Source organism: Typopeltis vanoorti, chromosome 12, assembly GCF_054136105.1.
Source record: "Typopeltis vanoorti isolate ZY-2024b chromosome 12, IOZ_Tvanoo_1.0, whole genome shotgun sequence".
NCBI classification, from domain to species: domain Eukaryota; kingdom Metazoa; phylum Arthropoda; class Arachnida; order Uropygi; family Thelyphonidae; genus Typopeltis; species Typopeltis vanoorti.
The window spans coordinates 32,941,988-32,969,632 of NC_143560.1; the positions used below are offsets into that span (position 1 = coordinate 32,941,988).

General features: G+C 35.4%; 1 protein-coding gene across 2 annotated transcripts in view; it reads left to right on the forward strand.

The window, feature by feature from the left end:
- The window catches only part of v (Tryptophan 2,3-dioxygenase vermilion), a 243,195-nt gene that overhangs the window by 51,413 nt on the left and 164,137 nt on the right, over positions 1–27,645 (forward strand). For both annotated transcript variants that reach the window (XR_016549167.1, XM_090401607.1), the window contains exons 4-5: positions 10,852–10,919; positions 24,282–24,347. Coding sequence is in view for 1 of the 2 variants with exons in the window: in XM_090401607.1 (XP_090257733.1) it covers positions 10,852–10,919; positions 24,282–24,347 (134 nt within the window). In the remaining variant the exon portion in view is untranslated. The remainder of the gene's footprint in view (positions 1–10,851; positions 10,920–24,281; positions 24,348–27,645) is intronic.

Consider the following 27,645-nt stretch of genomic DNA (forward strand, 5'->3'; position numbering starts at 1 on the left):
GTATCTCACTTCACTTTCCTTTACTTTTGATAATACCTTGATCTCCAAACATGATCAGATTTCTCTATTTGGATTGACATATATTTAGCTGGAAAAGAGATCAGTGCAGCTTGGGGGATTTTCAAGAACTATTAGTAGATGCAATGTCTAAATGTATTCCAAGGGTGAGAAGGTTAAATAAGGTAGGTGTGAAATGGATGAATAAAGAGATTAAGCATGTGATACAGAGAAAAAGAGCATTATGGAGGCAGCATAAGAGAAGTGGAAATAACCAATTCCATGAGGATTACAAAGACCAGAAAGACAGGTGACTTAGTTGGTAAAGGTAGCAAAAGTGAGATATGAACAGCAGTTAGCTAATGAAGACAAAAAGAATCCTAAGGAGATCTTTCGATATGAAGCCAGCAAAAGAAAGAATGATTATGGAAGGATGACATTGATTGGAGAAAATGGTATAAAGACAGCTCTTGCAGAATGTGTGGTGGAGATACTTAATGAGCAGTTTATAAAGGTCTTTCAATCTTGTGAATGTGACTTCATGGAGAGATTGAGAGCAGTTGATGATGGGGGAGGAGAGACTGACTGTAAGTGAGCAAGAGGTGTATGGGGAGTTGAGCAAACTAGATGTTAATAAGTCTGTGGGTGTGGTGAAGAGGGGAGTGAGAGCTGATGTTTTTATGTGGAGAACGGTAGGAGAGTGAGATGTGTTGGCATGGTGCATATCAATCATGTATGTTGAAAATGTGAATGAGGTTCAATTATTTGACTTCATGGAAGTTGTTAATAGTAATTAATTTTGAAGTGTTTGAAATAACCTACTATCTGAATAGGGTATTCCATTAAATGATTTTGCTTTTTTTTTTTTTTTCTGGAGAGGACTTTTGATATCCCCTTCAGCCACATCATTGAGTGACCGCCTCTTCCATGTAATATTGAGAGGCATAATAGTGGCATAATTTGAAACCACAGGCTTTGTGGTTTCAAACTTTTTTTAATGGGATCTTATTTTAATCATTTGCCTTAGAGCAGTGTTCCTCAAACTTCAGATATCAGCATACCCCTTCTTAAATTTTCATTATTACCAAGTACTCCCTTATGAAAATAATAATAAATAAATAAATAAAGTATATTTCATTTAAGTGTTTATTTTATTTGAATTTATATGTTCATGTAAACAAAAAATATGATTTATTTTTAATAGAACAAAATTTGGAATAGATTCCTCTTCATTTCCCGTCCATGAAAATCCACATTTCAAGTAATTCATATTATACTTACGAAGATTTTTCATCTTCTTCCTAGTTGGTTTTCTAGGGATGTCAGATGACACACCCTTATCAATTTCATTTGATCCGGATACAATATCAGTGTTTTCTTGTTGCTTACAGCTACTTGTAATATTTGCTATATTGCTCTCTTTTGTGCATTTTATAAATCCAGTCTTGAACCAATGATCCATACTTAAGAATTTGAAAGCTAAAAAAAGTACTGTATTTACTCAAATATAACTCGGACTTTTTTCACAAAATTAAAGCTAAAACATCGTGGTGTGAGATATATGTGAGGATTTTTGGAAACTAAAGTTTTCAGAAAAAAACTGAAATGGTGTGACTTACCAAGAAGCTCCTATTCGCTATCACTACTTTTGGCATCGAGAACAGTTTCCTTGTGTGCATCGTCAAAGTCATCTTCTCAAATAGCTACATCTTCTTTCCCATTATTTCAAGCAAAAATTAACAGTAATTTACAAGATTTGAGATATGTAATGAACAATCCTTCACAAATTACTAATGAGAAATAAAAGCAGGGGTGCTTAAGGGTCAAAGCTATATAACTGAGAGGAGACCTCCACTTAGCCTTCAAAGGAATGCAGAGAACTGACCAGGGCTTTTGATCTAATGTCCAATCCTCACCTTCTCGTGGTGCACCCTGTTATGTATCCACCTGGATACTGAACGGATGAGGATGGGCTGGAAATTTCAGATTTAGCCAACCAAATTGTATTTGTGTTTAAACCAATTTTAACTTGTGGATCTGAGAGCTGGGTCAGAAGTAAAACACTTGTTCAAAGACTAGAGATCGCAGATATGAGAGTCCTGAGAAAGATTAGGAGCATGAACAGATGGCATCAATGGCAGTATCATATTAAAAATGAGGATATTAGGAAAGAACTTGATATTGTCGGCATCCAGGAATGCATTAGCAGAGCTAATCTCAGGTGGTATGGTCACTTAAGCAGAATGGGAGAGGAAAGATTAACAAACCAAGTGTTCTCTGCCAGGTTGGCAGGAAAAAACCCAGATGAAGACCAAGATATAGGTGGATTGATAGAGCAAAAAGTGCCTTAGAAGACGGAAATATAAGACCTGATAATATTGGAGTCTTGACATTTAACAGACTGATTTGGAGGGAAATTGTAGATAGGAAGTTAGTAATGATGTAAATTTTTCATGTAGTACTATCATATCCTGTACACCCCCTTGAGGGTATATATCAGGAATTTGATAATGATGATGAAATAAAAGCAGAACGTGAAACAGACAGCAATCGTATGCCATTAGAGATTGAGCAGCCATGAAGAAGTGCATATGATTGGTGTAGTATTAACAAAAGGTCATGCAAACCAAAGACAAAGGCAAGCCAACAGTTGAGTTGAAATGCTCATTCTCTTCAACCAAACTCCATAATATCTGAAACACATTCACTATATATTTCTTAGTTTTAACACGTTCATGATGGGGTGGTGTCAAGCAAAAACATATGTTGCACAGGCAACATATGGTTTTGCTAGAGTCTATACAGCAGTTTCTGTTGGAGGGGAGATGTGATTCATTAGTTAGTGCCGTTTTTATCCCAGTTTTCTCTAATTGCACTATTTGTTGAGAAATATATTACACAGCCTGTAAATGTCTCTGTACCTTTTTCAGTGATACAATAAAACTACTTGTTTTTCTTACGTCTTCAGTATAGTGATGCTGTTGGGGCGGCATGTAGTTTACCACAGGGAGCGAATTACTATCTCCATGACATTCACATCGTGGCAATAGTGACTCACAATTTGAGTAGGAGAATTCATACATAATATATAATTTAGTGAGAAATATATACTTTTAAAATAATTTTTTTTCCTTAATAATGATTCCATGCGTTAATGATGCATAGCCAAAAATTGCCACATACCTCCTGAAGAACCTTTCGTGTACCCCTGGGGGCATGTGTACCACACTTCGAAAAACACTGCCTTAGAGGAATCTAAAATGGATATGATCTGTCACAAAATCTGTGCCAAAGTGATTTTGTCACAAATTAAAAAAAAAAAAACTGGCCAATTTACTATTATTATTGGTTGGGCATCTTCTAGGAATCTTAGAACTGATCATAAGGAGTCAATTTAATAACCCATATAATGCATACAGTACCTATCATATGTCTTCTTTATTCATTTCCCTCTTCTTCTACTACTACTTCTTCTATCCTTCTGACAACACTCACAAAAGAATTCCATCTGGCAACTCATTCCACTCCTTAACCACTTCACAAGCAAAAAAAAATCTAGTTCCTGCATTTTCGTTGGCCACTCACTATTATTCCATTTCCACAGATGAGCCCTTATTCTTTCCTCTTCTGCATTGTATTTAAAAAATTCCTTTGGCAATAGTATTTTAAATTTCCTTTAACTTATGTGTCTGTCATATTCTTTTTTTTTTATTCTACCTATCAACAAAATTTTGCAATCAAGTTCATAAGAGTGCTTAATAGTATAAACAACACCAGAAGAACAAAATAAATAATTTATTAAATTGTTAATATTTTGCTGAATGATTTCTACAAGCACCTCATCATCATCTTCAATTTCCTGATATACATATATGCCCTCAAGGGGTGTTCAGGTTACTACAACAGCACTACATGATTAAGTTTTCATTATTATTAATCATCTATCAACAATTTTCCTCCAAATCAATCTATTACTTGTTAGCACTCCAATATTGTCATACCTAATATTCCATGCTTCTAAGGCACTTCAGATTGAATCAATCCACCTAAACCTTGGTCTTCCTTTGGGTCTCTTTCTGCCATCTTGGCATCAAACACCTGTTTTGCTAACTTTTCCTCATCCATTCTATTTAAGTGGCCATACCACCTTAGATTAGCTCTTCTGACATATTCTTGAATGCTAATAATGTATAGTTCCTTTCTAATATCTTCATTTTTAATATGATTCTGCCATTAATGCTATCAGTTCATTCCCCTAATTTTTCTCAGAATTAGGGGAGTGAACCCTCATATCTTTAGTCTTTGATCAATGGGGATTATATTTATGATCATATTTATCTAGGTGGATTGACTCATTCAGAAGAGTGCCTTAGAGTGCTTCCCAAACTTCTGGATGCCAGGGTCCCCTTTGGAAAAATTAAAATATTTCATGCCCCCCCCTCCTCGAAAAAAATCATAATATAGACATATATTATTATAATATTTATTGTATTTATATTCAATACAAAACATACACAGCGAATATTGCAAAAATCAAATGCAAACAATATATTTTTAGCATCTTACATACACGTTTGACATGGCACATTATCTCATATTTTTATATAGATAGATATATTGTTATCGTACATTTGCAGTACAAGCACATGAAACATAAAACGATTAGTAATAAAGAAAGAACTGAAAACATAAAAGAAGTTTAATAATAATTTAATGGGATGGACATGTTTCAATACTGCTACACAAAAAGTCAATATCAGGTGAAATATTTGAAACTGCAATTCTTAGATTTCTGCTTTGAAATGAAACTTATATGAATAAGCATATATTTAATAATATTCATTAAGCGCTGAAATATGCAGGAAGCAAAATTTGTGAACCCGCACCAATGTGTGATTTTTTTCCATTAAAATATAAAAAAATAAAAAAGAAATAATAAATAAAATTTAAATACATTTCTTTTAAGATAAAAAAAAATCTACTTAGTCTTAAAACATTTTAAATTTGTTTTCATTATTTCATGGCCCCTTCAACATAACCTACAACCCCACCAAGGGGGCCACGGCCCACAGTTTGGGAGGCGCTGCCTTAGAAGACCAAAATATTAGATACAACATTGGAGTGTTGACATGTAATAGACTAATTTGGAGGAAAATTGTTGATAGGTAGCCTGCATACCTGTTGGAAATTAATGAAGATAAATTTTACAAGCGTACCATGGATAAAAGGAATGGGAATAGCTTTCTTGTGATCTTATGTGTCAGGTGTGGGAGAAATGGGGGGTTTACAGTGTTTTGTCCATTTTACAAGTATTACAGCCATTGGCTAAAAAAATGCATGATAAAATCAGAAGAGAAGCAATGGTATTTACTTAAGTAACGATTTAAAACAAATCAATCATCTCCTGACCAGAATCCCTGCCAATCCTCTCTGCTCACCCAACAGTTTAGATCTTAACCAGTTCTCCTGCTATGTACACTTTTGAAGTGACTGCTCCTCTTGATAATTCAAATCATAATCTCATGTAAGTTTCATTCTTGTGGAACATCCTTTCCTCAGCCGTTCACAGCCTCATGTAGTTTGGCTCTACAACAATGCCAAGTGGGAAGATCTTTTACTCCTCCTTTTTTGTAGTCAGACTACTGTTTCCATTCTTTACATCCAGATACTTCTTGTAATCCTCTTATGGAAATTATTCATGAAATGGAAGTTTTCACCCCTCATTTTGTTCAAATTCCCAACCTATATCCAAGTTTTCCAATGAGTGTGCCAGTATGGTCCAACAGAAGAAAAGAGCTTATTGTGAGTGGCTTGAGACAAAAATTCCAGCTTCATTCACAGTCTATACTGAAGCTTGCCATACTTGAAAAACCATCGTTAAAAGGGCTAAGTGTATAAAATTTGCCAGCTGTGCCAATGGGTAGTCATGCCTTCTAATCCCTTACAAATGCTGTTAGTCATAACTTGTGTCCATCTTGTTTTCTCCTCTTTCTCACCCAAATGGTAGCATTGCAACATCATCTAAAGATAAGGCTGATCTCCCAGCATTATTCTTCTCATTCAACTCCTGAAGGCAAATCACCTCTTTCTTTTCCTGGACAATTGCATCTCACCTTCTGTAGCCTTCTGCCAGAAAGACATCAGAAGAATCGTGAACAAAGTGGATACCAAAAAAGGCTTCTGATCTTGATGGAATCCCACCAGATGTGCTTGAGAGGCATGCTTCTGAACTAACGTTAGTTCTTTATCTTCTGTATACTGTATCATACTCAGCTGACATCCACCTTACAGCATGGAAGCAAGCCTATATACAGCCAATTCCAAAAAAAAAAAAAGGTGATGTGTGTTCCATCCAACTGTTGACTTGTTGCTCTTGCCTCAGTGTTATCCAAAGCAATCTAGAAAGTCATCAATCAGCTAACTAGCAATCACGATCCATAGCAGGTCTCCTGTCCTTCATCACTCACTTCTGGACATGTGCCGTGCAACAGTTTGCAGAAACCTGTACTGTTGCACTTGACATTTCTAAGGTATTTGATAGGATCTGTTATCAAGGGTTTTTCAGCAAATTGCCACTTTTTGGTCTGCCTGCCTTCCTTTGTAATTGGATTACCAGTTTTCTCTCAGGTCTGCTCTTGCTGATCCAAATCCTATTTCAGTTTTGCTCATGATAGCACTCTACACCCATCCCACTCATATGACAAACCCTGCAGTTCCCAAACATCAAACTTCATGATCATCTATGATAAGTGCCCTAAACACTGATCTCCACACCATCCTGTACTGATTTGACAACAAGCTGACCACCTTTGATGTTTCCAAAACATGGTTTTACCTGTTTTCTCACAAAAAAGACTTTATTTCTTCTCTGTTTACCTTTGATAATGCTAAACTTAACAGTCAAGACCATCTACTCAGAACAAACTAGATACCAGAACTCACTCTTAGTCTTTTTTGTCATAATCAAATCACTTCTATAGTATCATCAGCTCCAGAAAACTTGACATCCTTTTTCATTCAAGCTGTTACTTCTCATCTGTCCATTAACTCCATTTACTCTATAAATCTCAAATCTTCCCACCCATGGAATAATTTGCTGATATTTGGGATGTTGCACATAAGGCCTTTCTAAAAATACTTCATGCAGATCAGAGGAAAGTGGTTCATTTGATTGATAACCTCTTCTCTCACAGACTTTCTTTAGTCACTGTTTCATAGATGATCAGTTTACACATTGTGTTTCTTCTACAGATATTTCCACAGGCACTGTTCATCACAGTTAACAACCATTATATCCTTATTTTGCACCCAACATCCTTTTATAGTGTGAACTGCAATCTCGCCAACCATGCTATTCCCAGCTGTTTTTAATTTCACCTTCCTCGGTTCTTAGCCCCCCCCTCCACCACCACAGCATTTATTTGCTATAGGCCTTGCAGCCTCTTGTGTGTGTGTGGGAGTAATTATAAAAAATATATTAATATATAAATATATCATGATATGCCCCTTCAGTAGTCAATATGAATTTCTTTTGATATTTCTAAAGCATTTGATTGTGTTTTGCACAGAGACCTATTAATAGTAAGCTCTGTCTTCTGACTGCAAGTTTGTTGCTGGCTTTCTTTTTGGTTTAACATTGCATTTTATGGTGGATGGGTTGTTGTCCTCAAACTTTACAAAACTAAAACTGGGGGTCATCAACAGCTTTCTTGAACAAAGTTATGTTCTTTCACCAATTCTCTTTCTTTATATCGATAATTATCTCCAGGTGACTGCAAATCAACTACACAGTTTTGCTGCTAACAGTATAATATAAACTGCAACTGAACTTTTACATTTAACAAACCTTACACCATACATTTAATGCATCCAAAATATCACCTTTACAACTCTAAATTCTGATATTCAAACCATTCTTCATTGTGATTCTGATAATTTTGTTAACTTAAATTTGTAGTAAAAATGAAGCATCCAAATTTCTTTGCAAAATGGAAAATTTCTGTTCTTGAAGACAATTGCAATCTTTGATCTTTATTGACATAAGCACACCACAGATATACCCCCCCCACACATACACACTCACCGCAGCATTCAAGAAATTAGATTTTTTTTTTCTTTTGCACAGTGTATTACTTTTTCCTTTGGACAGCTGTATAAAAATCACAAATTCATCCAGCTACTGAATTACTGTTTCCATGTTTGGGGCACTGTCCCTAAGTACTTCCCCAAAGTAGCTGACTTAATACAGAAGAGAGCAATTAGACTGATTAATGGTCTTATTTCTCATCATTTCACTGTGCCTTTTTTTTCACACAGCTGCTTGCAATTTCTAGCAAATATTATAATTTATTATAATTGATATTGGTAATTCTCCCATTGTCTTCTGAATACATACAACAGTTGAAAGTGATAAATAAAATGCCTTTAGCATCCCAAAACACCGATGCCATGACCTTTCCTGCTGATGGCACCGACTCTGTCTTCTTTAGTGCTGAATAACTGGCTTCTGTCCACTGTTTTGACTGCTGTTTGGATTCTGGTGTGTAATGGTGAATCCAAGTTCATCCATAGTAATAAATCGACGTACAAAATCAATTTTATCATACAACAGTTATTCAACATTTTCAGCTATCCCATAGTTCAACTCCAAATTCACAGACAAATTCCTTATTCTCTTTCATTTATTTCTTCCACTTGTGTGTTTTGGAATAGTCTTCAAAGGGTGCAATCTGCAGGTTTTCAAAAATTGTGTTAACACCCCAACCGACCAGGACATATATATATATATATATATATATATATATATATCCAGATAAATCTCGATACGATTCTGTAACACCTATTGAATAACATGGATAAGAAGTGCAAGTTGGACTCACTATTCCATCCACCTCGGCTGGTAGAGAGGTTAACACATTTCTTCTTTTTCCTCAATTTTCTTCATATATAGAGTACTAATGTACTATAACAACTTCTCATATATGGGTTTACTATATATATACAAGGGTGGTCTGAAAAGTTCTCGGCCTAACAATGAAAAAACAAATTTATAATTTCAAAATTATTTTTATTTTTCAACATAATCTGTCTTAAGACTAATACATTTATTCCAGCGATGCTCCAGCACTATTATCCCATCCCTGTAGTCGTTCTCAGCAAGATCTGCAAAATGCCCCTCAACAGCTGCAATCACCTCTTGATTCGAAGAAAAACGCTGACCAGCGAGGAAGAGTTTTAGTTTTGGGAAGAGATAGAATTCAGAGGGAGCCAAATCTGGGGAACATGGTGGATGTTCCAACAATTCATAGTGCACATCCCTTAATTTTCCCATTACCAAAACACCTTTGTGTGTAGGTGCATTGTCCTGATGAAAGATGAATTTTTTCTTCTATAAGCCGGGTTTTTTCTCACAAATTTTTTCATCTAGTCTGCTTAAAAGATCAGAATAATATTCCCCAGTTATTGTTTTACCCTTTTCAAGATAATTGATAAACAAAATGCCTTTAGCATCCCAAAACACCGATGCCATGACCTTTCCTGCTGATGGCACCGACTCTGTCTTCTTTAGTGCTGAACAACTGGCTTCTGTCCACTGTTTTGACTGCTGTTTGGATTCTGGTGTGTAATGGTGAATCCAAGTCTCATCCATAGTAATAAATCGACGTACAAAATCAATTTTATTCTTGTTAAAGCTCTCCAAGCACTGTTCAGAGATTTCATGTGAATGCATTTTTGATCTGCTATGAGCAAGCATGGTACCCATCTTGTGCAGAGCTTTTTCATTTGCAATTCTTCATGCAGAATATATCCCACACGTTCTTTGAAATGCCTATAGTCTCAGCAATTTCATGCACTTTGATTTGCCGGTCATCCAATATCATATCTTGCACTTGATCAATGATTTCTGGTGTTGTTACACTTTATGGACGTCCTTCACATAGATCATCTTCAACGCTGGTACAACCACGTTTAAACTTGACACCCCATTTCTTAATTGTCGAAAATGAAGGCAAGAGTGCCCATAAACTTTTACGAACTTCGAATGAATTTCTTTTGGCATTAAACCTTCTTTTATAAAGAATTTTATAATCACATGAAGTGAGATTTTGGAGTAACTTGGCTTTCTTTCACCTGTTGAAGTGATCTTTATGCAAGACATGTCGTGCTAAACTATTTTTTGGTTGTCCATACTATTTGTATTATTTATGTTGCATTTTTTTTTTTTTTTTGCTCAAGTATTACATCCTGTTTGTCCAAAATACGAGGTACTTCATACTACACTGACAGGAGGTAGACACCTGAAAAAGAGACAATCAGGTAGTCTCTGATCTGCCTCAGGAGGATAGAAACTTTATTTAGAGGTTTGTAACTTCTCTGATCTACTGTTTTAGGAGATGGATATGAGGAAAGGATGAGGAAATGTAAACCAGAGCGTTTTGTGGATAGACAGAAAAGATGCGATATGAAAGGGGAGAATGAAAGGCTATCCCTGAAAAATGGGTAAAAGTATGCTAAAAAGTAGATTTTTCTTCATGTAGAGCATTGGGTGGAAGTGTTATAAAAATATCTTCTAATCAGAAAAGGGGATAGCTGGAGCTACAAATTAGGCAACCAAGATAAATATGAAAGATCTTTTTGGAACTGTATTGTAAAATCAAAAGTAAGTGGGAAGATGATTAATAGGGTTTTGAGGTTAACTTCCAAATCAGATAATGAATCAGAATCAGAGGATGAATAATTTCCCTCGGAGAAAAAAGAAAGAAAAGAAAATGGTTTTATCCTATTATTTTTAATTGCATTGATGTAATAAATATATGGTTGTCAACTGTGACTAACTAATACTCTTATTTTCAGCATATGAGCTTTGGTTCAAACAGATCATTGTAGAGTTGGATTCTATAAGAAATCTTTTCAATAACACAGTAAGTTTCCTTTGATATTAATAGCATCTTCTTTTACAGTTGTACATGTTTATATTATAAATAAATTTGTTTCATTGCACACGTTAAGATCAGCTTAAGGATTTTTAATGTATTACATATATTTGAACATATAGATGCATAACAGATGGCAATTCTAAGTTTTTAAAAAATCTCATTTTCTTTTCTTGTTCTTTTCCTTTTCTTTTTCTTTTTTTTTTTGAACGAAGTGAGTTACATGATATAACATCTGACCATCTCAGGCCAAGTGTGGGCAATAGGAAGGAATAACTGGAAGGTTAGACTGGGAGGGGAGGAATAAAGATTAAAGATAGAAGTAGGTATGTATTTGCTGCTCTGTGTACCAAGGTGGCAGCTGCAGTATAATTAATGAATTTATGGATACATTAATTTTAGATTATTATTAATAAAATATAATCGCCTAAATCCTTCACAAATCTCTGCTGACTTTAATAGGGAATCCTATGGCTATCAACTAAATCCTGTTCTATTCCTAACCCATTTCTCCAACACTTTAACTGCAGGTAAAGAAACTGGTTTATAATTGGAAATGTCCATTCCAGCCAGTGGCGGCCCATGAAGTTTTAAATGGGGGTGCTGCCTATACAATATAATTAAAAAATAATATTTTTTTCCTAATCAGTAACCACTTTATTAATAAATAAATCTACAGATTTATTTATTAATAAATTGGTTACTAATTAGGAAAAAATGAATTTTTTAAAATTATTTTGTATAGGCAGCACCCCCACTTAAAAATTCACAGGCTGCCACTGATTCCAGCATCAATTTTATGCTATGGAACTGTTTTACTTTCTCTCTACTCCTTAGTGATCTTCCTTATTTCAAGATTTAGTAAACAATAAAGTGAGGACAGCACTAACTGTTTACACAATTCCTGAAAAGACATACTTATATATCATCCATTCCTATAGCAATCTAGCTTGCTGAACTCTTCATATACTCTGGCCCCTGGAAGGACGTCCAAAAAGTGTAACAACACCAGAAATCATTGATCAAGTGCACGATATGGTATTGGATGACTGGCAAGTCAAAGTGCATGAAATTGCTGAGACTATAGGCATTTCAAAAGAACATGTAGGATATATCAATATTTTGCATGAAGAATTGCAAATGAAAAAGCTTTGTGCAAGATGGGTGCCATGGTTGCTCACAGCAGATCAAAAACACATGTGCATGAAAATCTCTGAACAGTGCTTTGAGTGCTTTAACAAGAATAAAACTGATTTTGTGCATCAATTTATTACTATGGATGAGACTTGGATTCACCATTACACACCAGAATCCAAACAGTAGTCAAAACAGTGGACAGAAGCCAGTTGTTCAGCGCCAAAGAAAACAAAGTCGGTTCCATCAGCAGGAAGGGTCATGGCATTGGTGTTTTGGGGATGCTAAAGGCATTTTGTTTATTAATTATCTTGAAAAGGGTAAAACAATAACTGGGGAATATTATTCCGATATTTTAACCAGACTAGATGAAAAAATTCGCGAGAAAAGAAGAAAAAAATCATCTTTCATCAGTACAATGCACCTGCCCACAAATGTGTTTTAGTAATGGGAAAATTAAGGGATGTGCACTATGAATTGTTGGAACATCCACTCTGTTCCCCAGATTTGGCTCCCTCTGACTTCTATCTCTTCCCAAAACTAAAACTCTTCCTTGCTGGTCAGCATTTTTCTTCGAATCAAGAGGTGATTGCAGCTGTAGAGGGGTATTTTGGAGATCTTGCTGAGAACCACTATAGGGACGGGATAATGGTGCTGGAGCATCGCTAGAATAAATTATTATTATTATTATTATTATTATTATTATTATTATTATTATTAAACAAGACTTCATGGAGTCAAAGACTCATCTAGGAGGTCCTTTTATCTCACACACATCTCATCATACCGTGTCTTAAACACATTCAAACTCCTTGCAGACACCACACTCTCAGGCAAGGCATTCCAATCACTCACAACTCTGCACGAAAAAAACCTGCCTCTCACTCCCCTCCTCACACCCTCTTTATACAGTTTCCAGGGATGACCTCTGGTTCTCCCCTGATCTCCCACTATTCTCTGTAGAACTTCTCCACCATTGATCCTATAACAACCCCTTACCAACTTGTAGGTCTCTATCATATCTCCCCTCTTCCTTCTCTCCACTAGACTCTGCAAATTACATCTTTTCAATCTTTCCTCATACCAGAGGTCAGAAACTACCTTAGTCAGTCACCTTTGGACCCTTTCCAACATCTTTTCATCCTTCTGAAAACCAGGTGATCAAATCTGGGCACAATAGTCCATGTGTGGCCTAATCAAAGCCTTATACAATGGAACAAGAATCTCCCTACTTCTACACGTCAGTGTCCTCCTCATCATTCCCAGATGTATTATTCCTAGATGTATTCCCAAATGTATTAGTCTTAAGGGAGATTGTGTTGAAAATTAAAAATAATTTTGAATTTATAAATTTGTTTTTTCATTGTTAGGCCGAGAACTTTTCAAACCACCCTCGTTTACTGACAAAGAGCTCATTAAATAATTTCCCTACTTCCTTTGCAATGGTCACTTTATGACATAATCATTCACAATCATTTCTCTTTCATCCAACATGACAAAATTTCATGCTAGCTGGGGCATCTCTCTGTTAAACAAGGTCCTCGTTATTTTCGTCAGAGAATCAGGGTGAACAACACAAATTCAGCTATTGGAACAAATCCCAGTACGCATCCCAACTCAACATCAGCAGAGTTCAATTGACATAATAGGTATGACTGAAACAAAGAAGACAAAAACAGGTGGGATCTTTCTAAGCAACAAATACAAAATATTATATTCTGGCAATAACAACCAGGCAATAGCTATAATATTCAGTACTAAATATGAGGATAATCTTGAATGGCAGGCAATATCAGACAGAGTGATGTGGTCATTATCAGAATGGGAACTGGACAATGAGACTTATTTCTGCTTATGGTGGTATAGTCACTTAACCAGAATTGGAAAGGAAGATGAACAAAATAAGTGTTCTTGCCAGGTTGGCAGGAAAAAGACCCAGAGGAAAACCAAGATGTAGATGGATTAATACAGAGAAAAGTGCATTAAAAGACAGAACTATAAATGGTAATGTTGGAGTCTTGACAGATAACAGATTAATTTGGAAAAAAGTTGCTGATCAGAAGTTAGTAATGGTGTAAATTTTTCATTAATACTATCATAATTATCATGTACTTCCCCCCCCTCCCCTGAAGCATATCAGGAATTTGATTATGATGATCCTTCTTCCATAATTCTTCTTCTTCTTGTTTGCGAGACAGTGGAAGAATTCCTTTGAATTTCCTGTGTCTTCTCATATTGCTGTTCCTTTACCATGCTTCTCACTTTTCTAGCCTACAGTTTAACTTCTGATCACTTCTGACTATCTTGCATCTTTTACACAACCTTCCCCCCATCTCTATTCTGCTTGCCAAATATTTCAATGTTCATTTCTCTCATTCTTGCTTTATTTGCCTAACTCTTAGTACTGTTATATCAGCACATTGTTATATCTTATTACACTGTTATATCTTAGTACATTGAATGTGTCAGATGATTTCAACCAATTTTTATGTCTTCCAACCTTCTTTCCCCTAGCTCATCACTCCATGATCTTGAAGTTAACTGTTTTGCTTTCCATAATCACCCACCTTATAGCTCCATATATTCTTTCTTGACTGGCAATTCAATACTTCATAATTGCTCTCACAATCAGCACTCTCACACCAGTATCAATTTTGATACCTCTTTCATAACCACATCCTTTGATGATTCATTAAACTGAACACTATAAAACTTTGCTTTGTTTCCATCACATGCCTCCTAAGTTAGTTATCGTATCCCTCGAAATATGTATTCACTCGCTACAGTTCCATGAACCATCTACTCTACGTTCCTATAATTAAAATCTCTCATTAGGATAACCCTAATAAGAAATTTTTTCATGCCCAAACAGCCTGTCTAAACTTTTCAGTCATTCCTCTCTACATTCCTAATCCTATGTCAACATCCTAATAGATAAACTATTCTATTCTGTTTATTTCAACTTCATCCAAATAGCTTCATAACCATCACATGTGGCTATTTTCCACTTTCATCCTTAACAGGCACAATTTCTCTATGATTATTAAGAGTATTCTCATTTTTTCCCTCCTTTTGTATTATCTTCAGTTAACCAAGTTTTACTTATGCAATTATTCTTGGGTACTGACTCATTCACTGTCACAAACTCAGCTCCCTTATGTCTGATATTCCTTACGTAAGAAAACATAACAGTCGACATGAAGTTCTTTTAGTTATACTTATGTCATTATGCACCTGCACTGCCTCACCAGCCCATTACCTTACCGACTTTAGCTTCCCATTATTCTCTAGAGATAACTAGTCACATTCTCTTTGAGGCCATTCCAACACATCTATAAATTAAAGATGCCAAGAAATTATATTTTTGGTTTCAAAGTTTGTGCATGTAACCTCACAACTGGGCTACTTGTATATAGAGGCTAATGACTTCACATCAATTGCTTAAGTATCCCATAATGTAAGGCATGCCTTACATGTCCGTAAGGATATGCATAATACTGTGCATTATCCTACACTTAAACATACCTAAATAAAGGTTTCAACCTTTATTTAGGTATGTTTAAGTGTAGGAATACCTGTGCAAAAACTCTGAGTGATCTACAAGATCACTCTAAATCTCACTGAGTGATCCTAAAGGATCACTACTCATTACTCCTGACCTGAATCACTCTAGGACAGGAAGCTCAGTAGTGGTTCCACCCAATAACAGGCAAAAACCTGCCACTGAGTAGAACCTCTTTACTCTCCAGGAAGTAAGCAAACCCAATGATGAGGATTAATAAATGTTACTAGTGGGAGCCAGATCCAGAAGGGATACCAAAGTTGAAGTAATCAGAAGTCATGACTGGAGTACCTGTATATAGATGCTAATGAATTCATATCAATTGCCTTAGTATCCCATAATGCAACGCATGTATCCTGACGGACTTAATGCTATGCATTATGGGAAGGGCGATACCTAAACCAGACAGGCAGAAACCAAATGAATGCGCATAAATGGTTGGAGTGAGTTGACAAGAGATAGCAATTAATCAATCTAATTGCCCTCCTCTGTATTGAGTCAAGCATTTTGAGGGGGGGGGGGATCTTAGGGGCCTCATCCCAAATGTGAGAGCAGTATTCAATAGTTGTGATTTGTATAAGATTAACAACTGTTCAGAGCCGAAGTAACGTCTTGAGTGAAAGAAAAATCCTAATTTTTTTGAAAGCTGATGAGACAAAGGTTGTGATGTGTTTATGCCAGGAGAAGCTTCATGTAAGGGTGAAACATTTCCAAGAAGCAAAATGTCATCTTGTCTGGAAATTTGAGTGTTGTCAAGGGTAATACTGGGAGAAAATGGTTATTTTTTTTTGTGAGAAATAAAGCAAAAACTACATTTTACTAGCAATTAAATTGATGAGGATATATGAACCCCATTGGAGGATGGCTTGGAAATCAAAATTGAGGGCAATGGTGGTTAATGTTCTGTAGGCTGAGATGATTTGCGTAAAATAAGGTTTATCAAATGAAAGAGAGGAGTGCAGTATGCTATCATCTGCAAAAACTGTGTATTGAGTTGGAGGTCAACTGAAATAGGTCATTGATATGTAGAAGGAAGAGGGCTGGTGAGAGAACAGAACCCTGTGGAACCCCAGAATTAGTTGAATGGTGGGAGGATAAGGAACCATCCACCATCATACATAGTGTGTGTGTCTAGAAAGAAAGCTGGCAATTCAACTGCAGAAGTCCTGGGATGAACCAAATGATAAGAGTTTGCTTAGTAGGCTTTAGTGCCAGACCCAGTCAAAAGCTTTGGAGATATCAAGTGCAACCACTTGAGATTCACCAAATGTCTCCACGGCATTTGTCTAGAGATGGGTAATATATATGTGAGTAGGTCTCATGTTAATCAGCAGCAATGGACTCCATACTGGTGATCATTTATTAGCTTGGTGCCTTCAAGGTAGCAGGAGTTGGGAATTGATAGTTCTCTCTTACTTTAGAAAGGACTGAGGTAAGCAAGAGAAGGCAGTAGTTTGATGGCAGTGATTTGTCACCCTTCTTGGAAATGGGTTGAACACAGGCTAATTTCCAGGCTGCGGGGTAGACACCAGTAGAGTAAGAGTATATACAGGAGACATGGGATAGTAGTCAGTTCTGGTGCACAAATCTTCAGTACAATTGGAGGAATGCTATCAGAGCCAGGAGTCTTTTTTGTGTCTAATTTTGGACACTATTTTTCTGATCTCTTTCTGGAGAAAGGACATAGAAGGCATTGAATATGCATCTGGAATAGTTGGAAGCATTTATCACGATCAGTTATGCATGCATCGGAGGCAAAGTGTTAAGCCAGGAGTTGGCTTTTTCTGTGGGTGATGATGTAGCAGAGCCATTTGGGTATGATAAGGGTGTAGAGTACATTTGGAGATAGTTCAAGACTTTGAAAAATGCTTGATCCATGAGTTCAAAATTGTGTGCGCATACAACTAGTAGAAGTTTCTGTGGATATACACATACCAGCCACTGAATTAGATACTTTGCCAGAAATTAGCGGTTTCCTTATAGACATGTGACTGTGAATACCAGTCCTCTTCAATTCCCTGCACACACTTTGATGAGATAAGTCAGGAACAGCCTTCATTAAATGCTTTGGTCATTTGCTACACACAAGAAATTCTGTTTGTCTGTACAAGACTTTTCAGACAATGCCAATCTCGCTCCTAACAGACTCTCTTAGGACACAGTTGCACCTCTTAGACAAGCAATGTGGTTTATTTTTTCTGCTCATTAAACACTTGAGATATCTCACCTTTTGAGAAACCAGTCAGCTCTGCTGTTTTCAAAATCATGGCTTCAGCCAGATAGGCACCCACAATGAGCCCTGTATCGAACTCCTGTAGATCCTTTGTTTTTCCCATTGTGATCAACATTATTGACAATTACTGACCAGCAGCATTCTTAAATAGTTGATTAGAACACATGCAGATGCACATGACCAAGTATTTTACTTATACACTGTGTGACATTTACATACATCTGCAGAATAAGGGTTTCTAATTGAGTGGCTGGTATGTGAACAGAAATTCAGAAATCAAAAGTGCTGTTCCCTTATTTTACTTATTAAATTTAGCTGGACTAGTGATCCTCTTGAATTACTAACCATTTAAGTAACTATTATTAGTGTCTTGAAGTTACCAGTTTAAATTACTGGTATGATCAAGATATATTTATCATATCAGAATTACTTACGCTTAATTTAAATGCCTTTATTTGTAAAATTTTATGATTTTAGAAAAATTTGTTTGTTTTACTAAGAGCATAATTTTAAATTAACATCTACGTTAGGAGAGAATCTATTAAAAAGAGCAAAATATATAAACAGATTAATTTTTCTAAAACATTGCAGGAGAGCTCAGTTGATTTCAGCTTTTTGCAAAATTAAAGAAGTTTTTCATTCACCTCAGGCACATTGTGTTTAGAAACGTGCAATTTTTTTGTTATTAATTAATAAAATCCAAGAAGGCAAAGAAACTGTTATTTTTTATCAATCACAATATGGATTCTATTATGACTGAATTATCTAATATATTATCTGTTGAAGAATTTGATACTGTTTACAAGGTTTCTTTGGACTCAGATAATAATGTTTTTTTTCTCAGTTAAATAGCGTCATATTCCGAAGTTTGCATGTGTGTTGAATAAGAAAAATATGCATATTATTAATAACCAGTTTGACTCCTCAAAAGCTGTCATTAATATTTCTGGCTGTCCTCTGTATAATGATGAAATATCAATATCATCAAAAGGTTTAGACTATGCAGTAATTCCAAACACCGTTCCAATCATGGATTTCATGTATAATATAGATAAAGGGCTTTGTATCATTTATATAATTTAGTAAGTAAAATTAGATTTCAACCAATGTATATTTTATTTAAATCAATATCTCTTGAATGTAATCTATCTCATAAGAATTTCAAACCTTATCTTCTCTTAAACATAATAAAAACATAATAATTACTAAGGCTGACAAAGGTCAGGCAGTGGTAGTTCATGATGATAACAATTCTTTAAGAAAACTTAATCTTCTACTTTGAGATCATTCTACATACAGAGGCATTGATAGAGATCTAATTCAATCATAAATCAATAAACTTAACAGCCCTTTTGACAAAGTTCATTTTAGGGATGAAGAAACAGTAAAAAGGCTAAAGATTCATCATACTTTTGCTCCAAGACTGTATGACCTTCTTAAATTGCATAAAGAAAATGCCCCATTAAGACCTATTGTGAACTGCATAGGATGTCCGACATATTAAGTCTCAAAATACCTATCTAATCTTCTTTCTGCATTCACTGGAAATTCTGCTTCCTTCATAAAAAATTCAATAGATTTAAGAATAAAATTTCAGGATTATACTTACAACCTACAGATCTTCTAGTAAGTTTTGATGTAGTATCACTCTTTACAAATATCCCATTGACAGATACGATTGAATTACTTCAATCGTTACTGTGTTCACTATTTGGCCACATGGCCCAGACACACTCCACTCCTTCTTAACACACTTAAACAACCAACACCCCAGAGTCCTGTTCACCTTGGAAAAAGAGGAAAACAACAGCCTCCCTTTCCTAGACACTCTAATCACCTGCCAGCCTGATGGATCCTTGGTTTTCTCTGCTTATAGAAAACCCACCCATGTAGGCAGATACATTCACCAGCAATCCCACCACAACCATCCCTCACAACAATATGGGATTATTAAAACACTATATAACAGGGCAAAATTAATCTGTTCAGATGACAATGTCCTAACCACTGAACTAAACCACATCCTTAATTCTTTCTTAGCCAATGGCTACAACCCCCCCCCAAAAAAAAAAAAATCCAAAAAATATTAAAACCAGTAAACCACAAACCCCCTCCCTTCACAATAAAGATTACACTAAAACTATCACCATTCCCTACATCCGGGGCACCTCGAAAAAATAACCAAAATCCTTAAAAAATATGACCTGACTTCTTATTACAGACCATATAAAAAGTTGGCATTCCTTATCCGCTCTACCAAAGACCAACCACTTCCCCTAGACCTACTTGGGGTATACCAGGTCCCTTGCAGCTGTAAACTGTCCTACTTTGGCCAAACAGGCAGGACAGAGAATTTCAGGATTTCAGAACACGAGGACTACATCTGGTTTCACCAGTACAGCCACTCTGGACTTGCAGACCATGCTCTAGATACCTGCCACAGAATACGTTGGAAGAAAGCCAACGTGATACACCGCAGAACAAAAGATTATTCATAGAATCAGCCTCAGCTCTAAAAAACATTTTGAACCTCAACAAATTTGGGTGCATGAGACTGCCCCAAATTTGGGAGACTTACATTATGCGCGAACATCAGCCCAACGCCAAGACAACCCAATATAGCCTGCTAGGGGGCACCATTAGGACTTTAGGAACAACAATAGTTTCTGATCTTCTGCCTCATTTGTTTTTTGTAGCCATATTTGTATGTTCCCATGAAGATGGCAATCTGACATTGCCGAAATATAGGAAGTATTTATTAAAGTTTCTTTTATATTCCAGTATACGTTGTAAATTCCTTAAATAATAGTCATGTATTGCCAACGTATAAGCCTTTCTACAAGAATGAATTACTTCATAATGACTTTTCTCCTGATATTGTAAAATGATTTGAATTTGTCATTAATTCAGGATACTTTAGCTGCCAGAACAAACTGTACAAACAGATAGAGGGAACAGCTACGGGGTCCCCCCTCCTTTCTCCAGCTCTAACTAATTACTTTATGGAACATTTCAAACGACATATTCTGGACGGTTTTTCACCTAAACCATCTGTTTATTACAGATGTGTTGATATGTTTGCTGTATGGAACTCCTCCAATCGTTAGGAATTTCTTGAAAAAATGACTTCAAATAAACCTGAGAATCAAATTTACCATGGAAGTGGAAGATAGCAATTGTCTTTCTTTTCTGGATGTTCTCATTTTATGTCAACCAAATGGCAGTCTACAATTCTCAGTATATAGAAAACTAACTCATACTGGTAAATACATTGATTCTAACTCACCTCATCACCCTTGTCAGAAATATGGTGAAAAATCTAGTTGACAGAGCTCATAAAATATATTCTACAAATGTAGAATACAGAATAGAAATTGTGAGCAAGAGGGTGAGGAGTGGCGGTTTCTTTTCCTTGGAGGGTGGTTGAACCATTAAATGCATTCCTGATAGAGTGGTGAGAGTGAGAATGGTCAATGAATTTAAGGAGTGGTATGATAGACTTTGTGTTTCCTAGGAGGGACCTCCCACAATGAGTCTTTTGACTCCATGGAGGCTTGAATAATAATAATAATAATAAAATTCCCTTCTAAACAAAGAACTGTTTATTATCAGAATTACTTTTATCTCTAATGGTTATAATGCAAAAAGTATTGAAAAAATAATCAGTAATTATGGCTGTCATCTTAACTCCACCTCAAGAAGAAATTACCAGCATTTGTCTTCCTAAGTTAAAGGACTTTCAGAAAAAATAGCAGGACTGCTTCAACAGATCAACTTACAAGTTTCTTTCCATTCAGTTTGCAAACTTAATACCTTCCTTATCTCACCTAAAGAAATATCCTCTTCTTTCTCATCCTGGAGTTTACAGAATACCCTGCTTTTGTGGCTTATGTTATTATGAACAAATTGGTCGTTCTGCACAGATTCATTTGGAAGAAGCTCAGTAATACATTTTACTTCAAGAACTCAGCAAATCTGGTTTAGCAAGCCACGCATTATCTACAAAACACAGGATTCATTGGAACAAAACCAAAGTGTTACACAGAAGTTATTTTCTTCTGGAATGACCATATAAGGAAAGCTGTGAAGCACATATTCACAACAAAATTATTGCCTAAAATTTTCTCAAATTTGGGAAGTTATACTGACTAATACTCATCAATCATGTATTCCTTAATTTGTAATTAATTTTTTGTTTATATTTAAAAATAATTTATTAACTAAATTATTTTATTGTAATGTATTTTGGATATCTATTAATGCAGATGGTACTATTCTCCTGCAGCCAATAGTGCACATATCACATCCTTTCAATTGAATTTTTGTTCTCTTATTTGTGTTTTCCTATGAAGGTTTCATGATTTCCTATAATGAAACTTGGCAAAAAATTTACAAATAAAGACATTTAAATTAAAGGTAATTGATTCTAGTATTAATATTTTATGATGAATTCTTCTTCTTATGTCTACATTTTTAGAAAAATTTGTTTGCTTTATAAAAAAAATTGCCACCATGACTATGGTCAGTCTAGCCTGGCAGACCATGTTTTGGATACAACAAAAAGAATCTCCTGGGAAAAAACCACCATGCTCCACCACAGTAAATTCAAAAAATAAAGACTATTTTTAGAATCTGCAGCAGCACTCAGAAATCAACCAAATCTAAATAAATATGGTTACATTAAACTTCTGAAAATTTGTTAAATATTAATCATCAGAGATCCCACCTTACATTTTAGGCCACCTTCAATCAGCCATAGAGGGCACACGACCTAAGGAGGACTTAAGAGTCACCCACGTGGTTAGCTTAGTATTGTGTTGTATTTGAGTGTATGTTACATTAGTTCTTTGTAATCTCTGAAGATATTTCAGTGACTGAGAAAATATTGGAAGTATTAAAATAATTTTTAATCCTTTCCGAGTGCTGTATACATTCCATTAAGCCTCCAACATGATCTCCAATTAATGCAACAGTCTTCCATGCTGTATTCTGTCAAAATCCTTAGCAAAATCCAAAAGTATCATGGTATATATCCATTCCCTTTGTCTAGCTCAATGGTAATAAGATGCTAAAACATGACCTTCCCTTAGTAAAACCATATTGTTCATTGCAAAGTAGAGATTCTCTGTTAACCCATTTTTGAATTTCAGCCCTAATCAGCTTTCCTAAAATCTTCACCATATTACTGAAATACTATGGTCAATAGTTGGATACATCAGGGGCATGAACAGATACTATCTGTTTATGCTCCTAATCTTTCTCAGGACTTTCATATCTGTGGTCCCTAGTCTTTGGTCAAGTGTTTTATTTCTAACTCAGCTCTCAGATCCATAAGGTAAAATTGGTTTAAACACTGTCTTCTATACAGCTAATTTAGTATTTTGACTAATTTCTCTCTTATTCCATATCAGTTTATTCAGTTGACCTCCTACCATACCAGCTTTGTTGATTCTGTTGTCTATTTCCATATTTAATTTACCATCTTCACTGAAAATCGTGCCTAAGTAGTTGAAATGTTTCACTTGTTCTATAGGTTCTCCATTCACAATGCAGTTGATATTTTCAATGTTTCTGCCTATTTTCATTGTCTTTGTCTTGTTATTGCTGACCTTCATACCATATCTATTACAACAGTTATTCAATTTAGTCAGTGAATCTTGCAGACTTGTACCAGATTTATTAGAAGTATAACATCATCTGCATAAAGTAAAGAGCTGACATTAACATCTCCAATTTTGATATCAGGTTTAATACACTTTCCTTCATCACATGATCCATATAGATAATGAATAACAGAAGGGATAATGTACATCTTGGTCTGACACTAGATTTAACATTAAACCATCTTTCTGTACTTCCTTCAATTCTAACTGCTGACTTACAGCTCAAATAAAGACTAAGTTTACTAATATTAGATCTTCATGAGAGTGAAGACTATCATGAAAAGTCCCTACTGTCACACACAAAACTCTACTGAACCATGCCTTAAACTCCTTCACTGTTTCTGCATTTCACGCTCTTTGGCATTGCATTCCACTCTTCGTGCAATGAATACACCTCCCCCATTCTTCTAGGAAGCTGTATAAGTAGGTCCTAGAGATTCCTCCTGGAAGCTTTATAACTTTCATTATACAGATTCCAGATTTGACCTCTTGTTCAATCACTGTCTCTCTCTCTTCCACATTTTCATATCCTGGCCACTGTTCTAAGTATATGTTCAGTAACCTTCATTCTACACCAGTGAAATAACTACACATCTTTACATTAGATAAGCAGTATTACTGTACATCTGCTTGTTGTTGCACCTGTTTATTTTCATGAAAGTCAAAAATTGAATCTGTTATTATAATAGTTTATTGAATTAGCACTTATTAGTACTATCACAATTGTTTTAACTTTTTTTTTTGTATGTGTTTCATAGGAAGTTAATGAAGCCAAAATGTTAGTTATATCATGTAGGCTGAATCGGATAGTGCTCATACTTAAGGTGAGATGTCTAGAATAAATTAATTTATATTTGTAAATGCAGTAACAGCAAATATTAAAATAGATCATGAGCATGTGTATAATTTTAAGTTTTATGAGATACCAAGGTTTTTCTTTAATTATATTGCTTTTATAAACATTTTAACTATCTAGTTAAAATGTTTATTATTTCTATTACTAATGTTATTCATTGTTTCACTAATTCTTCTTCTTCAGCTTCCTTCCTACTCAAGTAGTGTTGCTGCAGCAGATCAACCTCGTCTACTCAGTTCTCCTCTAGTGTGAGGTTTTGGAGGTCCCCTCTCAAGCTGTCCATCCATTGTTGTTTAGTTCTCCCTTTACTTCTTTTGCCTGGTGACTTCATCTCTAGCACTGATTAGGGAATCAGCCTTGATTCCCTAATCAGTGCCACATTTCAAAGGCCATTATCTGTTGCCTTATTCTCTTCTTAAATATTCAGGTCTCACTTCCATGTGTGAAAATTGGCCACACTAATATTCTTATCATTCTTTTCTTTGAAGCACTTCACTGTTTGTAGTTTGTCCTCAGCTTTTGGACACCATTGCATCTACAGTGGGTATGATTGAAGTTTAGTATGCAGTTGTGTTTTCTCATGTTATTGCATCATTGGATTATATGATGGATGAGTCTTACAAATTTGATTAAGCATCATTTTACATACTTTGACCAATTTTTGATGCATTAAAATGTGAGTGCTATTGAATTTACTGTCGGTTACAAGGCTTTTATGATGAGGGAACTGTAGATATGAGTACTGTACACTGTTGGACAAAAGATCAAGAAACAGTGATAGCAAAGTTAACATTAATGTGCAGTCATAAATTGGACAGCCAAAAACTACATCTGATGATTTCTTTAAGCAGAAAGCTGAGTATTTAATTAATAAAAATCATTGAATAAGTCAGATATAGTAGCTCTGAAATTCACTGTTGGAGTATCATGAGTCAACCAAATCATTACATCTTAAGGATCATTACATTACTTTGAAAATGATGAACAGGTCAAAATCCCAAGAAGAAAATTCTCTTCTTGGGATTACTCTAACCTCAAGCTGCTCTTGGTATATTGCAATTGGTGCCTCATCAGCATCCAAAAAAAAAGGATTTTTCTTTTGCTAAAAGCATTAGTTTACCTCCAAACAACTCTCAGTGCAAATAAAAAATCTTCCAAACCATAGAGGATGATGATTTGGGGATGATACCTCCAAATACTTAACTCAGTACAGAAGAAATCAGTTAGGTTGACTAATGATCTATCTCTTACCACATTACTCCATCCACTTTCACACAGACATTTAGTTTCTGCTGCACTTCCATGGTAATTGCTCATCTGAACTAGCATCAATAATTCCTCACCTCATAATTTCTCCACTATATATTAAATTTATTGAAATGTGCACAGCAGGTTCCCAAAACCCCTTCACAGTTTGATCCCAAACACAGAACAAATTTTTCTTCTCTTCTTTCATTCCTTCTGTTGCTGTCCTCCAGAACAGTTTCCTTCCTTATGTGATTTCCCAAGTCACAATTTCCTTACTTTTCATGTCTTCATATCAGACATGAAAAAATTTCTTCTTTCTTATTTCTCTACTCATCTGCAGTACTAACATATTATAGGTTGACCAACAAACCTCTTATGTAGGGGATCAACACAAAAAATATAAAAATAAAAGTGAGTAAATGGTTCTAAAATCAATTTTATTCTGATGTAGAGAGTTCAAGATATCTCTTGTTTTTTATTTCAATTGACATCTTTTTTGGATGGGAAGCTATCACTACAGAGGCATTATTATTAAAATAACAGATTTACAAGCCTTTTGAATAATTATTGTTTTTTGTTAATTTCAGTTTTGAAGTTTCATAGATTTGAAATGGTCTCAATTTCAGTTTAAAGTGGTTCACTTTAAACAGATGACCTGGAAACTAATGCTAAGAAATGGTGTCTTTTGTAGAATATTTTCTTGACAACCAAGGACATATGAATGGCTTAAAGTGCAATTCATATCACGCTACTTGACTCTTATTATTATCATTATGCTCATCATCAAAAGTCTATGGAATTAGTCATCATCGGAGGTGTTTGATGTTTCATATAGTGCTCATTAAACTGTGCCTTAAACTCACACACTGTTTCTGCACTGGACACACTCTAAAGCAGTTATTGAACTCAATAATTACTCGACATGCAAAAAATCTGCTAATGTCATGAACATTTGAATTAAACAGTATTGGCCTTAAAACTACTGTGCTAGTTTTAAGGCCATTGCTGTTCCTCTCCTGTTCTGATTTTCCTCCTCTAGGATACTGCTTTCTCATATACAACTTGTTCATTCCCCTTCTCTTCTTATTCAGCTTTTGAGGATGGCCTTTTATTCTATTCCTATATCCCTCTACACTTATACATTGATTTCATAGAAATTTAGTTTATTTATATCAATCATATCACACTCCATTTCCCTCCTCCACTTCTCTTCCTATGTGCCAAATTATTCAACTAGCATTCCCATAATCTTTTTCATACTTGACAACATTCATATGTCCTCCATCATCTTCACTACTTATAGCTCTTCCCAACTATCATCATCTACAAACAACTCCATTTCTCTATTTCAACTTCTGCTAATGTCATGAACATTTGAATTAAACAGTATTGGCCTTAAAACTACTGTGCTAGTTTTAAGGCCATTACTGTTCCTCTCCTGTTCCAATTTTCCTCCTCTAGGATACTGCTTTCCCATATACAACTTGCTGATGCATAAGAGCCAGTCTAACTCTGTCCAACTCATTTATCTGTTATCTGACCTCATGCATTTCACCTTAAATACCAATTTCTGAGCACCAATCTGTCCAAGGAAAACTCAAAATATATTATTCTATATGGCTTTCCTTTGTCCAATATATTAGTTATCCTCTTATAATGCAAAAGAAAATTACTAAAACATAGCCTCTTCTAAAGATACTCCCTGCTTGACACTCATAGATCCTGGTGTTGTCAACCTCATTCTGGATCCTGTCCCCCCACCACCTCCTAACCACAACTCCCAATATATAGACTGACCTGATTGGTTGAGTGCTAATGTATTCACTCTCCAATCAACAGGCTGCAAGTTTGAATTCTATCGTGGGCTATTCTATGTTTGTGATTGTCTTTAAGTGGGAGGTGAATTTTGTCACAGTATGAGACCACTCCTCTGCTGATTGAAGGCATGAAAAGTGGCTTCAAAAAGTTCCATATATATATATATATATATTAAATTAATGAAAAACAACAACCACCAC